General features: G+C 38.4%; 1 protein-coding gene across 5 annotated transcripts in view; it reads left to right on the top strand.

Moving 5' to 3' along the window:
* Positions 1-14544, top strand: part of MBNL3 (muscleblind like splicing regulator 3) — a 111807-nt gene that overhangs the window by 70143 nt on the left and 27120 nt on the right. For 3 of the 5 annotated variants that reach the window (XM_003272623.3, XM_003272620.1, XM_003272625.2), the window contains one exon: positions 14189-14353. In XM_003272623.3, coding sequence (XP_003272671.1) covers positions 14300-14353 — 54 coding nt within the window. In that variant the 5' untranslated portion in view covers positions 14189-14299. Of the gene's footprint in view, positions 1-7067; positions 7122-14188; positions 14354-14544 lie in introns of those variants that run through there. The other 2 variants (XM_003272622.2, XM_003272624.3) reach the window with 2 other exon arrangements.

The following is a 14544-nucleotide window of genomic DNA, read 5'->3' as shown; positions in this document are numbered from 1 at the left end:
AATCAGGTAGTAAAGAGAGCTCATTAAAATGCTAATTAGGCAAAAACAGGAGGTAAAAAAAATAGCCAATCATCTATCGCCTGAGAGCACAGGGGGAGGGACAATGATGGGGATATAAACCCAGGCATTCCAGCCGGCAACAGCAACCCCTTTTGGGTCCCCTCCCATTTTATGGGAGCTCTGTTTTCACTCTCTTAAGTCTTGCTACTGCACACTTTTCTGGTCCATGGTTGTTACGGCTTGAGCTGAGATTTCACTCGCCGTCCACCACTGCTGTTTGCCACCCTCACAGACCCGCCGCTGACTTCCACCCCTCCAGATCCAGCAGGGTGTCCGCTGAGCTCCTCATCCAGCGAGGCGCCCATTGCCGCTCCCGATCGGGCTAAAGGCTTGCCATTGTTCCTGCATGGCTAAGTGTCCGGGTTCGTCCTAATTGAGCTGAACACTAGTCGCTGGGTTCCACGGTTCTCTTCTGTGACCCATGGCTTCTGTTAGAGCTATAAGACTCACCACATGGCCCAAGATTCCATTCCTTGGAATCCATGAGGCCAAGAACCCCAGGTCAGAGAACAAGAGGCTTGCCACCATCTTGGAAGCGGCCCGCCACCACCTTGGGAGCTCTGAGAACAAGGACCCCCGGCAACAATGGCTCACTGCAGCCTCAGCCTCCTGGGCTCAGGTGATCTTCTCATTTTAAAAAGCTGTGGAGAAACCTAAATGATAAATCACAGAATAGAATTGATGTGTTTATTTTATTGGCATGTTTACATGATGCAGCCACATATTAATTTGTATTTGAAACCCTTTAGTTTTATTTTGTGAATAATGTTTGCTTAACCAAAAATAAATTGACAGTAAAGAAAAGAAAAGAAACATAACTTGTACATTTGAAGCACTGAAAAAGTCAAACCCTAGTGCCTAGGGCCACAGATCATCACCTCCACTTTGCAGTATCTCAAAATATATCTACTTTACGGTCATTTAACTAAAACCTCCTCTGAAACTGAGCTTTCGGTGGGGTAGTCTTTTGTGAAATGGTGTGTGCAGTTCATGTGCGTTCTCATTTGCCTTTGTCCTTAGGGGAATGAAATGCTTCAGAAGAACACTTAGTACCATTTTGTGTTAAGGTTGATCTTTTCTCATCATTTGGAGACTTTCTCTGCTTTGTGATAGTGTCGAACCTACAGCACTCACTTGTCATCTGAGTAAACTTGCTTCTGAATGGCACTATGGTGTTTTTAAAAGATTGTTCTCTTAGGGAGGTGATGATAGTCATGAAGTTAACAGGCCACCTCTTTTGTTGAGTCCTACCTCTATCGGTTCTCAGTCTCCATGGGATATTGCTGGACTGTTACTTTTGTCAAGTCATGGCCGTTTATGCTTAAGCCCTCATGACCCAACTCCTGATAATTGGACAGTGCTTCTCCCAAACCAACTAGCAAAATGCGACTGTGCAAACATTTACTAAAAAGCTGTGTTAACAGATAACATGTTTATGCTAATTGTTCTGCTTCAGGAATTATGGAAGGCTATTTCTAACATTTGGTTACCTAGGGCCAGGTACAGTGGCCCTCACCTATAATCCCTAGCACTTTGGGAGGCTGAGGCAGGTGGATCGCTTGAGCCCAGGAGTTCTAGACCATTCTGTGCAACACGGGGAAACCCCATCGTTACAAAAAATACAAAAATTAGCGGGACATGGTGGTGTGCACCTGTAGTCCCAGCTACTCAGGTCGCTGAGGTGGGAGGATTACCTCAGCCTGGGGAAGTTGAGGTTACAATGAGCTGTGATGGTGCCACTGCACTCCAGCCTGGGCAACAGAGTGAGACTCTATCTTAAAAAACAAAACAAACAAATAAACAAAAACAAACACATTCAATTGCCTTGTCTTATTCATTCTCAAGTCATCCAAGATCCCTGGGTTTTGAACAAAATAAATTTGCCATAAAATTGGGCTAGTAACTAGTGTCTGGACGTACCTAACAGCCAGTTGATATGCAGTCTTTGTTATAATCTTAGAGGGAAAGTGGTGGCCCAGACAGTATAAATATTTGAACCAACTCATTCCTCTATTTAGAACTATCACAGTATTACGAAGCACAGCATCTTGATTGAGTATGAGCTCTGGACACAGAGCACATAGGTTCAAATCCCAGCTCTGCTACTTATTAGTTATGTCAGCTTGGGCATGCTTCTTCACTTCTCAGTGCCCCGGTTTCCTCAATTGTGAAGATTAAATGAGTTAATGCATATAAAGCACTTTGAACAATGCCTGGCAAGTGGTAAATCCACAATAAAGTTAGCCATTAATATTAAGGTGGACATGGTGTGAAAAAATGGAAACCAGTTTACAGTATTCTAAAAATCTCTCAAATTAGTTTTGTTTTTATGACTAGTTTTGTTTTTAAAATTAGTTTATGTTTTATGACTACTTTCATGATATTAATAGAAAATATAATTTTACAGGGGCCTCAACCTGGTGTCTAAATGTGTATCAACAATTATCTCATGCCAAGTAACATGAGCTAAAGCTGTATATACAATATCTGCAGCTTATTCATAAGCGATCTGAATTAGTTAATATCAAAAGCATCATTTGACCTTATATGCAAGAGTCTAGTATAGCAAGTCAATGCAAAACATGAAACAATGTAAAACCAAATTAATAGTCTAGTTATCTTTAGTAGAAAAATGCGTGTAAAAGATTAGCACACTGATGTTTTACACTACCTAGTTTCTTTCGCTCTATCCACTTTGTCAAAATCTTTGAGAATGGAATTTGATTTACCTTATATAACAGACATAAACTGACTTACTTTTTTTTCAGAAAGACATGTTTTCTGAAGTTTTCTAATTTTATCTTGATTTTGAGGGAAAGCACAATGGAGCTAGAGTAGATTTATTTTATTTGTTTTTCTTCACTAAAATAAGGATTCCGCTAATTAAAAGGCACTGACTAGAATATCACCATGGCCTGAATGACCCCAGAAATCTTTTTGTGCTTAATATAAAGGATGCACATTTTTAATGAACACTACATCCTTAGACATGTACTGCTCTTCTAATAAGTCTTGTTCCAGCTGTTTAAATTGACTAAGGGAGTACAGTTCATAGATTTTGAAGCTAACTAATTAACTCTCTGTGCTTTGCTTTATTTTTTTCTTGTTTTGGGTGTGGAGATATGCATCCTTTGGCAGTGGTCATATTTCAACTTCTTCTCTGTAAGGCCATGAGACATTTATGGTTGAGGCATTGATTTATTTTAAAGCAAAAAGCGTCCCTTTATCACTATTTTCTTTAACCCCATTTCTAGTTACATTGTTTGTGGAGGGCCTTGTTTAGTTCTTTAAATACTGGGAACAGTTTCATCATCATTAAATATTAACTGCTCACTGGAAGCAGAAGCTGAGCTTAATTAAGGTTGCAGTATTTACTAAATTAGACTGGGAGAGGAACATTTTAAGACACACACATATATGAAAGAGAGAGAGAGAAAGAAAAAGAAATATTTTAAAGTAATCTCAGCGGTTTCATTAGAGCTTTGTCAATTGTATTCACATATCTGAAACATTTCATCCCAAACGAAAGTTACATTTTGGATGAAACTTAACATACTTGGTAGATATTCAGGCCAGGCAGAATAGATCTTTATTTTTAGAAGAGAAAGCATTTGTATCAATACCTTGTTTTCATGTCTGTAAAACAAAAACAAACAGTAAGTTTGCCTAATTTTCAGATCCTTTTTAAAAGAATCACTTGGCTAAAAATGCCACTTAAATACACTATACATTTAGAGTTTGGAATTTTCCCTGGGCATATGCCTGATACTCTAAATTACATACAATTATATTTTATTTGTAATTAATAATTATTACGGGAACATAATAGTTGTGCATATTTGTGGGATACATGTGATATTTTGATACAGGCAAACAATGTGTAATGATCAAATCAGGGTAATTGGGATATCTATCACCTCAAACCTTTATCATTTCTTTGTGTTAGGAACATTCCAATCCTACTCTTTTAGTTATTTTAAAATATACAATAAATTGTTATTAACTATAGTCACCCTATTGTGCTACTGAATACTAGACCTTATTCCTTCTACTTAACTGTATTTTGTACCCATTAACCATCCCCTCTTTATAAACCCCTTCTTACTATCCTTTGTAGCCTCTGGCAACGATCATTCCACTCTCTATCTCCATGAATTCAGTGGTTTTTTTTTTTTTTCTTAGCTCTCGCATATTAGTGAGAAACGTGCAGTATTGATCTTTCTGTGCCTGGCGTATTTCACTTAACATAATGTTCTCCACTTCCAGTCATGCTGTTGCAAATGACAGGATTTTGTTCTTCTTTATGGTTGAATAATATTCAATTGTGTATATGTACCACATGTTCTTTACCCATTCTTCCATTGATGGAAACTTAAATTGATTCGATATCTGGGCCATTGTGAATAATGCTGTAATAAACACAGGGGTGCATCTCTTTGAAATACTGTTTTCCTTTAGGATAGATACCCAGCAGTGGGATTGCTGGATCATATCATAGTTCTATTTTTAGTTTCTTGGAGAACCTCCATACTGTTTTGGTTTTTTTTTTTTATATATATATAGTGGCTGTGCTAATTTACATTCTCACCAACAGTTGCCTACTTTCCTACAATTTTAATAACAAGTTAGCACAAAGGTTTCAATAGAACTTTTGGTGATGAAATGCATATTTTCCCTAACAAAATATAAATTTAGTCCATGCCTCAAAAGTATTTTAATGGCAGTCCATGTCACCAAGTAAAAACTTTCTGCATGGAAATTCCATTTTTGGTGTTAGGTTGGTAGTAGGGTAGGAGTGTGAGGAAAATGCTTATTCTAAAGTGGAGACATTTGACCTCATTGGGGGATTGAAACATAATTTCACACTGATTAATTCACCCTGTAAACAATCATTTTGGTACCATGTTTTACATTTCTTTATCTGAAAGAAGATTCATGTTTAACAAAAGAGGAACTGATTTTCATCTTTGTATCGCTAATTTCAAAATGCAGAGGTAAATCAATAGCTATATCTACCCTTTATATAAAGTTTGAGTGGTGAGATATGTGGCTGGTTATAAAGACATAATTATTTAATTTATTCTGAGCAGCACACTGAGCCCAGCAAAGATAAATTGTTTAAATCTGAACAATAATCAGTGCCTTTCTCACCTTATACTCTTCATATACATTTGTAAGATATTTTTGCAAATTAAATTCTTCTTTGAAACTTTTCATTTTACTTAGAGACAGGAAATTTAATTTTGCCAAGTGGAAACCCCAAGGTTTAAGGTTAGTGCAAAACTAAAACCATTTGGAATTGAGGAGATTGCCCAATACCTTCTGACTCCCAGGTTTCAGTACAGCGAAAACTCATTTGAGACCCTTAAGTCATGGAAAGCCTAAAATAATTAGCATGGTTTCAAGGGGCAGAAGTCACAATGTAGGAAAGCCAGTTAGGCAGAGAAGGCTTGATGTTCTTATTTCAGAAGTTCCTTGACTAAAGCCTTCAAATGAAAGAAGAAAGCCACGGCAACCATTTGGAAAGATCTGACGAAACTTACAGCTTTGAAAAGGGGTGTTGGGAAGATGATTGTGGGATGTTACTTTGCAATCATAGGAAAATATCCATCTTGTTAGCTTTTGGGAGATCAGGGATGGGCAAAAATGGCATTTCAACAGAAGAGCCATTTTTGGGGAGTTCACTCTATTTTTCTATTTAAGAGAAATCAAAATGAAAATACTAAGGAAAACTAACTTGACCTGTAAAACACCAAACAACTTGGTTTAAGCTTTAGTTTCTTTACCTATAGAATGAGGAAGTTGGATTAGATCAGTATTTTCCTAAGGGTATATACTAAAGAGAGATGTTAACGGGAATATGATGAAAAAAGGGGGGATGGTTTGTGAGTTAAACAATGTTGGGAAACGCTGGGTTAACAAAGGTAACCAGGTTTCTTTACTTTAGGACATGTGAGAGCCTTTATCATACGCTTGTGTATTGTCAGCCTACAAGAGAGGAATATAAAGTGACATTTCTTATACCCGATTGACCAGTGAACCCAGCGTTTGAGGTTCCTCTCTTGGGATTAGTTGTCTGTAGTACACACTCTGGCAAATGCTGGACTAAATGATCTCTAAGAGCCTTTCCAGCTTTACTATTTGATCTTTCTATGATATGCCCATAAACATATAAACTTCCCCAGAGCAGTACAATTTTACTATTTCTGACCTTATTAATTCTTAATCTTTGATCATTCCAATGAAAGAGTCTGCATTCTTAATGAAAAAATAAATTCAGGACTGTGTCTAGCAATTGCTTAAATGTTCACAATTGTAATGTGAGGCTATTATGGATTGCCATTTTTCTTGAATATATTATTTGGTTCATTAGAATTAGCCATACCTCTCTACTTTGTGCTCTCTTTTAATGTGAGTAATCAAGGATTGACTGAAAAAGATGTCTATGCAAATAATAGCTATTTATCTGCATGCTGTGAATCTGTACCTTTACAGTGCTTATACGTGCATATAGAAACATGATGCTAAGTAGTTATTTCCCTGCACTTTAATGATTGACTTTTACTCGAATTTGAGTATTCCAAAGACAGGGCTGAAGGAAAAAAAAAAAAAGATTAACCACCCCTCACCTCTGCACACATAAATAAAAACCTTAAATAACTTAAAAGCCTCATCTTTATGTAACACCTCATATACTCAAAAATCTGTTCTGTAAATTCGGAGTTACGGGTTAGGCAGGTAGGTGTTGGTCACACACCATCCCCCTCTTCATCCTAGCCTAAAGGGGGAGCTCCAGCGGACATCGAGGGTATTTAAATATACTGTTGCGCCACCGGTGGGTGGGAAGGTGGAGTGGCTGCCAGGGTAGCGAGCCGTGTGAAGCTTTTGGTGGGAGGAGCTATGGATCAAAAATTGCTGTCTCCAACAGTCAACTTCCTTAAATTTCCTTGCAGCTGATCAGGTAAGCTGGGGCTGAGAGTGTCTTCTACTTTATTCTGGGAAAATGAAGGCCTGGGAGAGCCTGGGCTGATTCCATGGAGAGGGCTTCTAAGAATCTTAAGGTAAAGAGGTAAAATGGGTTTTCAAGGATTTGCCTTTATTGAGCTCAACTCATCAAGGCAGAAGAAGAGAGCGGGAGAGGGCTGCCAGATAACATATTGTATGGGGCATACTTATACTAAAAATTTTTTTTTCACTGTTTTTGAATTTCACTGAATCTGAAATTCAAAATTACGTGGGAGTCCTGCATATTTATTTGATAAACCTGGCATCTCTAGAGAGGATCCTAAGCAGAAGCCCTAGCTGGGGAATAAAGGGGGCAAGCAGCTGGTACCCTCTTTTTCCTGGCTTCTAAATCGTTGTGGCAAGTGAGTGGATGGGGTGTCCAGAAAAAGGAGGTAAAGAAGCCTAGGAGCAGGAGATTTGACTAATGGGTCAGAGAGAAACACCTCCTTATGCTCTGTCTTAATGAAGTCCATGTAGAAGGAGCTTTTTGAAGTTATATGATTTTCTGTGTGTTTTATTTCTTGAAGTAAAAAATTCAGTACCATTACTTTTTCTCTCCCTTTTTTTCCATTCTTGATGACATTTTATGTTGGCAGCTATCAGCTGCTCTAAAGACAGCGTCTAGGAATACTTTGCATCAGGAATGCCTTCTGACTTTTGATCACTTGGTACCAATGTGCTTCGTTGTGTTTGGGTTTTAATTTTATTCTGGTTGGCTGGTTTGTAAATAGATGATGCATTTTTGAAGAGCTTATTATTGACCAGTCATTCAGTTAATATTTTTCTACAGTGATGGACGGTATTCGATGAGAACCGAGGTAAAAAGTGTGTAAGTGGGGTGGAATAGGGCAGGAAGTAGATTTGGGTTATTAGTGAGGCAGGCTTGCTTTCACTGTGAACAGCTTCTGGGATTTTTAGTGGTATTTGCTGTTTAAAAAATTTCTAAGAAAAAGATCAAGCTCATGATCATTTGAAAATAAATGTTTAACGTAAACAAAGCTAAGCATGGGTCATAAAGGAAAACCGCAAACATTTTTCTTGTAAGAAGCCTTATGCATTAGAGAGCCACAAGAAGGCCCCACCTGCTGTGATTTTCCTAAAGCCACCTTTGTCTTAGTAGCTTCAGGGAATTTGACTTGCGGCTTGTTCAGAGAAATTCAGGATGGGGGGTGGGGCAGTTGGAGAACGCAGTTTTTTTCTAAACTGACCCTGGAAATGCAGGGCCCTCCTGGGCAGGCCCAGGTGCTGATTAGATATGGATCTGCTGCTGGCTCCTTTATTCGTCCGGTGGGGCCCTATATCCTGAGGGCCTTTGTGGCCAGAGACCCCTTGGAATCAGACCAGAGTTTGTGTCTGTGGGTCTCATGGATTCATGTCACTTCTGGTTAAGTTATACTAAATTACCAGGATGTTTCAGCCGTAATGGTCACATATTCCTCAGGGTCTATATTCATAGGAAAAAAAAAAAGTTAGGAACTAGCTATTTTCTGGACCTGAATAGAATAACGGTTTATTTGGAACAGACAACCAGGAGCATCCTCAGTCATGTGTTGACTATTGTTCTCTTCTTGGAGGGAGAAGAAAGAACTTATGAAAGAAAATAGCAAGAGAAGCACTTAGGCTTCTAAGGCAGACTTAGTGTTATGCCCTATAAAATTATTCTCACAAAGTTCAACAAACGTGTATGGCGGGGCGACTATTCATCAGGCACACACACATCCCTGGAGATTGAAAGTGGAGGAAGATGTAGTTCTGCCGTTATACAGGCTCAAAGTCTAATACAGGAGACAAGCATGCAAACAATTTATCGATGTACACAGCGATAAGAGCTACGATAAAACCGAGTACAAGGTGCAGTTGGAAGCACAAAGGAGGGAGAGATAAATGGGGACAGGAATGGGGAGATGGTTCCAGGAAAATCTTTACAGAGGAAAAGTGATTTGAACTGAGAATCCATATTGGGTAGTGAAAGTCTGGAAACTTGGCTTGTGTGCTTACTGAGCTGCTTATGAATTAGGACAAGTCACCTCACCCCTTTGGCCTTCACATTCTCTGTAAGATAAAGGTGCACAAGATGTTCCCTACAATCCGATTCAGCCCTAAACTGTTTCCATCCTGGGAATCAAATTATCTTAGTGGGCCATTTCAGAACAAAAGTGTGATTGTTGAGCCCAGTACTCCCTTTGTCATTGGGAGATCAAAATGTAAAAGTTCTCTGGAGGCAGATAGGCAAGAAAATTCTTCTGCTCTCCCCCCAGCTTCTTGCCTATTCAAACTTGTTATCTGGTTTGCACCAAAGTCATTGCCCTCTGTATGTGTGTATGGGATGTGTCAAGAAAACACAGTTGGGACAGCATGAAGAAGGTGGGTACAGTGCTGGCTGCAATGGTGGTGGGTACTTGGCTGGCCCTCTCCATGGGGGTCAACGTTCAGCCTCATTAATTTTGCCTTCATTATATTTAAGAAATGGTTTATTAAAGACTTTTCCCTCTAAATTTCTTGCCTGCATCTCACATTTAACTTAAAAGTTGTATGCAGAATTTTAAGGCTGCTCTTTGTGCATTTATATCAATATTTATAGATGATACAATATTTGGAGGAGAAAATGATGCAGATTATCCATTTTTGTAAAGACAGAATTCTAAGAGGAAGAAAGTGGGAAATTTGCCAGTAGAATGATGATATCTGGCTAATAACTCGTTGTATGTTGATCTTGACTCAGGTTTTTCCTAGCTTTAATAAATCTGTGATGCTTGCAGGAACTAGCCAAACTGGTACATATGATTTGTAATTCTGAAATCACTGTTACTTCCTCTGAGAAGCCATGTCTATGCATGTAAGTATGTTACAGCGGGGCACTATCATCAGAATTCTTTCATTTAATCCATGATGATTAAAATGGAATAACAACATTTTTCTTCATAGAACAAATCATCTGTTGGGTGCCTTGATTTAACATTTAACTTTTAACTGTTGGCAGTCTAGCAGATCAGTGAGATTATGTATTTGAAAAGTAATCCAGTTATAATTGTATTCGAGAGAAGGTATTTAGGGTTTTTTTTTTTCTCTCTAACTCCATATGTATTTGAAGAAGCAAGTCATTCTGCAAACAGCTGTTTCTCTTAAGATACTGTGGCTGACAAAGGGTAATTTGCAGCCTCCCAGGTTCCTTTTCTTATTCTGATGTATGGTAGGGCTTTTTCTCATGAACAAAAAGTACATTTCACAGGGTTTTTCTACCACCCAGTGCATGGGAAGTCTTGTGACAGACTCTGACTCTCATAACTCCCTAGACATAGGTGGGATTTGAATCTCTACAATGAGACTTTTCTCTCTTAGTCAAAGGCTTTGTATTCATTTGGGAGAAGCCTGAAGGTAGGAAGAAGGCAATAGATTGAATTTGGAAGGCTTTATAAATGTTCTGCAACGTATCCCTTTGTCTGTCATCAACTTCTTGATGCAGATATACTTCAGAAATGTCATCGGCTATTTTCTCCCCCTGCTTGCTGCTTTTTGAGTGCATTTTTCAAAGACAGTCGATGGGAAAGGGGAGCTGGAAGATTCATATGATTCATAGGTGTAGTAGCACTTATTTCAGCAGAGAATCACTTTCCTATTGAATCACTTTGCTATTTTCTTAACTCAGTAACACACTGAAAGACCGGATGAGAATGACATGTTTTTTAAGTCCAAAAGGAAATGGAAAAGGAGAGAAATTGAGGCAAGTATAAATGAGCTTGCACTCTAATCGCTTCAACGTTTCTTTAATTTTGAGTGTATATGGGAGGGGGAGAGAGAGTTTATTTTCATGTCTCGACTCCCCTTAGCTGCTGATTTTAGTATGTAGCTCGCTCTGCCAGAGGGTGGCGACTGTCGTAGGTACATTTACAGAGTTGTTTAAGACATGATCTGATACTTTGCGCTAGTGTGAGCCAACTCTGAACCTGTGGGTCTAGATTGGAAGAAGAAGGGCTTGGGACACCATTGACTTGGCTAGGGAAACATGAAGGGTGATTTTTCAGAGCCAAGATGGCTGCTGGGCTATCACACCAAACTGTTATAGACCCAATGTGATAGGGTACCTTGTGGCCCACTCAGAGTGCTTAGGTGGCCTACAGAAATCATTGGAACCTTCCTAGTACAGAGTCATTTATTTTCCAAAGGACAAAAACAATAGATGATTACCTACTCCACTGGGACAGTCCCTCCCTAATCCCCACTCCATCCCAACCTCACATGCTTTACCAAAGCCTTAATTCTATACAAGGATTAAAAAACAAGTGTTAACAGATGTAAAAAACCAAGTTTGTTCTCTCCCAAACACCAATTAAAGTATTTTGGCCTATAATTACGCTTGGGCCTCTTGAAGAATGAACGCTATGTAGAGGAGATTTATTATCACCAAGTGTTGTGCATATAAATATATTATCCTGAGTTCTAAAGTCGTTTTGAAAAAACAGGGGCATAGTTTTCTTTTGAAATGTTGTATTCCACAGATAATATAGATATTAAATTACTTGGTCTCCTCATCTATTGTTTGGATACAGAATACAGATTTTTATTTTATTTTATAAGCTTTCTGGAACATAAGCAGCAGTCTCTGGTAAGATGGTGTTGCCGTGCATTTGCATTGTTATAGAATTAAATTATGGATTCGGTCATTCAAAATAGAAGCTTTATAAATCAAGTAAAATCTCCTAACTAAGATGAATAAGTTTCTTTAAATCTCATGCTGCCTCATATTCCATACTTTAGTTTTATAGCCCAACTTGATATAATTTTTTAAAGTGTAATTCTTTTTTTCTATTTCTGTGTACTGTTTTTGCTCTGCTAAACTGTCATTATTTCCCAAGAAAAAGCTTAAGATAAGTTACTTTATATAAAGGATAGTGATATAAAAGCACAAAGGCATGTTCACTTCTTTATCTGTATATTGGCAGGAAATGTGCCAAATACAGTGTGTTCTCACCCTCCCTTTCTTCTTCTCTCTCTGATTGCATTCAATGTGGATGATATTAAAACTCAATTGTAACAAATGGTGAAATTCCAATTATTCTTTTTTCTTTCTTTTCTTTAACTTATCTAATGTTTGGAATTCCTAAATATGAAAGACAGTCTTCATTATATAGTTGTTTTGGAGTTACAAATTGTGTTCCATGCTTGTGTATGTTAATTGTCTAAACAAGCTATCTAGGTGGCTCTGCAATCCTTAAGCAATGCTGCTGAGCTGCATAATTTATTTTCCCCACTACTGCTGTCTAACTACCCCAAAGCATAGGAATTAGAGTGGTGGCCCTAACTGGGAGTATGCAGCAAGATGAAAAATAGTCAAATGAGAAGGAAGGTCAGTAATAAGTTATTTAGACCTGGTTAGGTAGCGGGGTCTCCAAATGCAGCTGCAATTGGTTAAAAAAAAAAAAAAAAAGACTGAAATTCAGAAGAGAGGTCAGTGGTAGAGATAGAGATTTAAGATCCCAACAATTGTACAAATTGATGGAACTTTGAAACAACTTAGTCTCTCCAGGGAAAAGAGATTAGAGAGGAGAGCAAGAGGATTTAGAACAGGGCCTTGGGGAAATCTTTCATGTTAGGGTGTGGGAGGAGGAAGAGAAACCCTGAAGTAGATGTATAAACTAGCATGCTTGGCTGTGGAAGTCACCAAGTGCCACTCCCTCCATCAGCTGTTAATTCTGAGCCAGACCACCTCAGTTATGTAGATGGAGAGTGGAGAATCTAGGAACTGAAGATCCTTGTGACTTTCTGCCTTGCTTCACATTGGTGGGTGTAAAAAGAAGCTTATGGTCTCTCTTAGGGGTACATTTATGGGGAAAAGACCCCAATTATTGTGATTTAGCACACACAGGGGTCTGCTTACACTCATTATATATGCTGAAATTGCGTAGCTATTCCTAGGCTACTTTTAAGAATTTAGGAGGATTAGGTTAACGTGATTCTTAACTCATACTACCAATAAATTATTCTTTCTCCAAGATTTGCATAGAAATATAAAAGTACATAAAAGTAAGGTAGTATTTGATTTTGTAAATCACTTTAATTTAATTAAATGTAAATTGAGCAATGGGAAAAACAAAAAGACAAACTCGACAGAAAACAATGATGTGTCTTTTAATTTCTCACACTGACTTTTAAGTTATACTCAGCTTCTTGCCAGAGGAGGTAAAACAATAGAGCCACCTTGCCCTAGTGATCTAATATTTAAAAAGAGCAGTTGCATTGCATCTGGGTTTGCATTATATGTAGCTCTAGAAAAGTTTTGAAGGACACGTCTTGATTCTCAGTGAAATTATAGGAATATTTTAATAACAACATAGCTAAACAATGGAGAAGCCATTGCATAAACTGTGTAGGCATCATAAATAAGGAAAATGCACATAGCATGTGTTGAATGAAAACACTTGGTGAACAAACTCATTTTTCTCTCGGGAATTCAGGTGGCCTAGCAGCTTGCACTCTTTGGTCCAAAAACAAAGTTGCCCTTTTGCTCCCCACCTTCCCCTCCCCCAATAATGTCACGTACTGTAAAGAATCTTAGCATGTGTGGGAAATAGAATTGTTTGCAGTTGTGCTTTCTTAAAAGGTTTATGGTGGACCTAGTAATCCAAATAAGAGAGAATCATTAGCTTCTTTGTATACTGCTCATGAGTTCAACACAGTAATAGGTCACATTGTGACAATGTGATCAACAACTAGTCCAGTGACATCCTTTGCTGCTACATAGTAAACACCATAATCAGCAGCCATGCCAACATTTAGGTGACACCAAAAGCATGTTTGATTCCACGGAACTGACATACTGTCCTGTCTTGAAAGTGCTTAACATCAATAAAAAACATTCAATTAGCTGAGGATCCAAAATACACTTTGGTCTCCATCATGCAAGTGATCTAGGGCCATTGTCTCCGGAACCTAAAGAACAAAATGGCTGCCGGGCATAGGGATTTATTATTTCATTAACAGACTGTCAGTGAATTTCAGGGTGTTTCTCGCCTTATATGGATTCAAGATGAAGAGTTTTGGAGCTTAGATTGTCCCCAGATAATGGAGTCCAAAATTTATCTGTGTATAGTTTTAATTTAATATTTTCCCTATTCTTCATTGTCAGGGTCGGTGTACTCGAGAGAACTGCAAGTACCTTCACCCTCCTCCACACTTAAAAACGCAGCTGGAGATTAATGGGCGGAACAATCTGATTCAACAGAAGACTGCCGCAGCCATGTTCGCCCAGCAGATGCAGCTTATGCTCCAAAATGCTCAAATGTCATCACTTGTAAGTCGCAGCTATATTTTGAAAATTGCCGATAAAGATCAACAGTGGAATAACCTGGCAGGGACTTGGGGAAATTAGTTGCAACAGGATTTAGGACACAAACTAATATGTTCATTGACACTACAGAGCTGTGCACTTGAAGAGAGCAGTCAGGTGTGTTGCATTGAAAACCTGGCTGCAGTTATGCATGA

This window comes from Nomascus leucogenys, chromosome X (assembly GCF_006542625.1).
Source record: "Nomascus leucogenys isolate Asia chromosome X, Asia_NLE_v1, whole genome shotgun sequence".
Taxonomy (NCBI): Eukaryota; Metazoa; Chordata; class Mammalia; order Primates; family Hylobatidae; genus Nomascus; species Nomascus leucogenys.
Note: the sequence above shows the minus strand (reverse complement) of the source record. Positions and strands in the feature narration are given on the sequence as shown.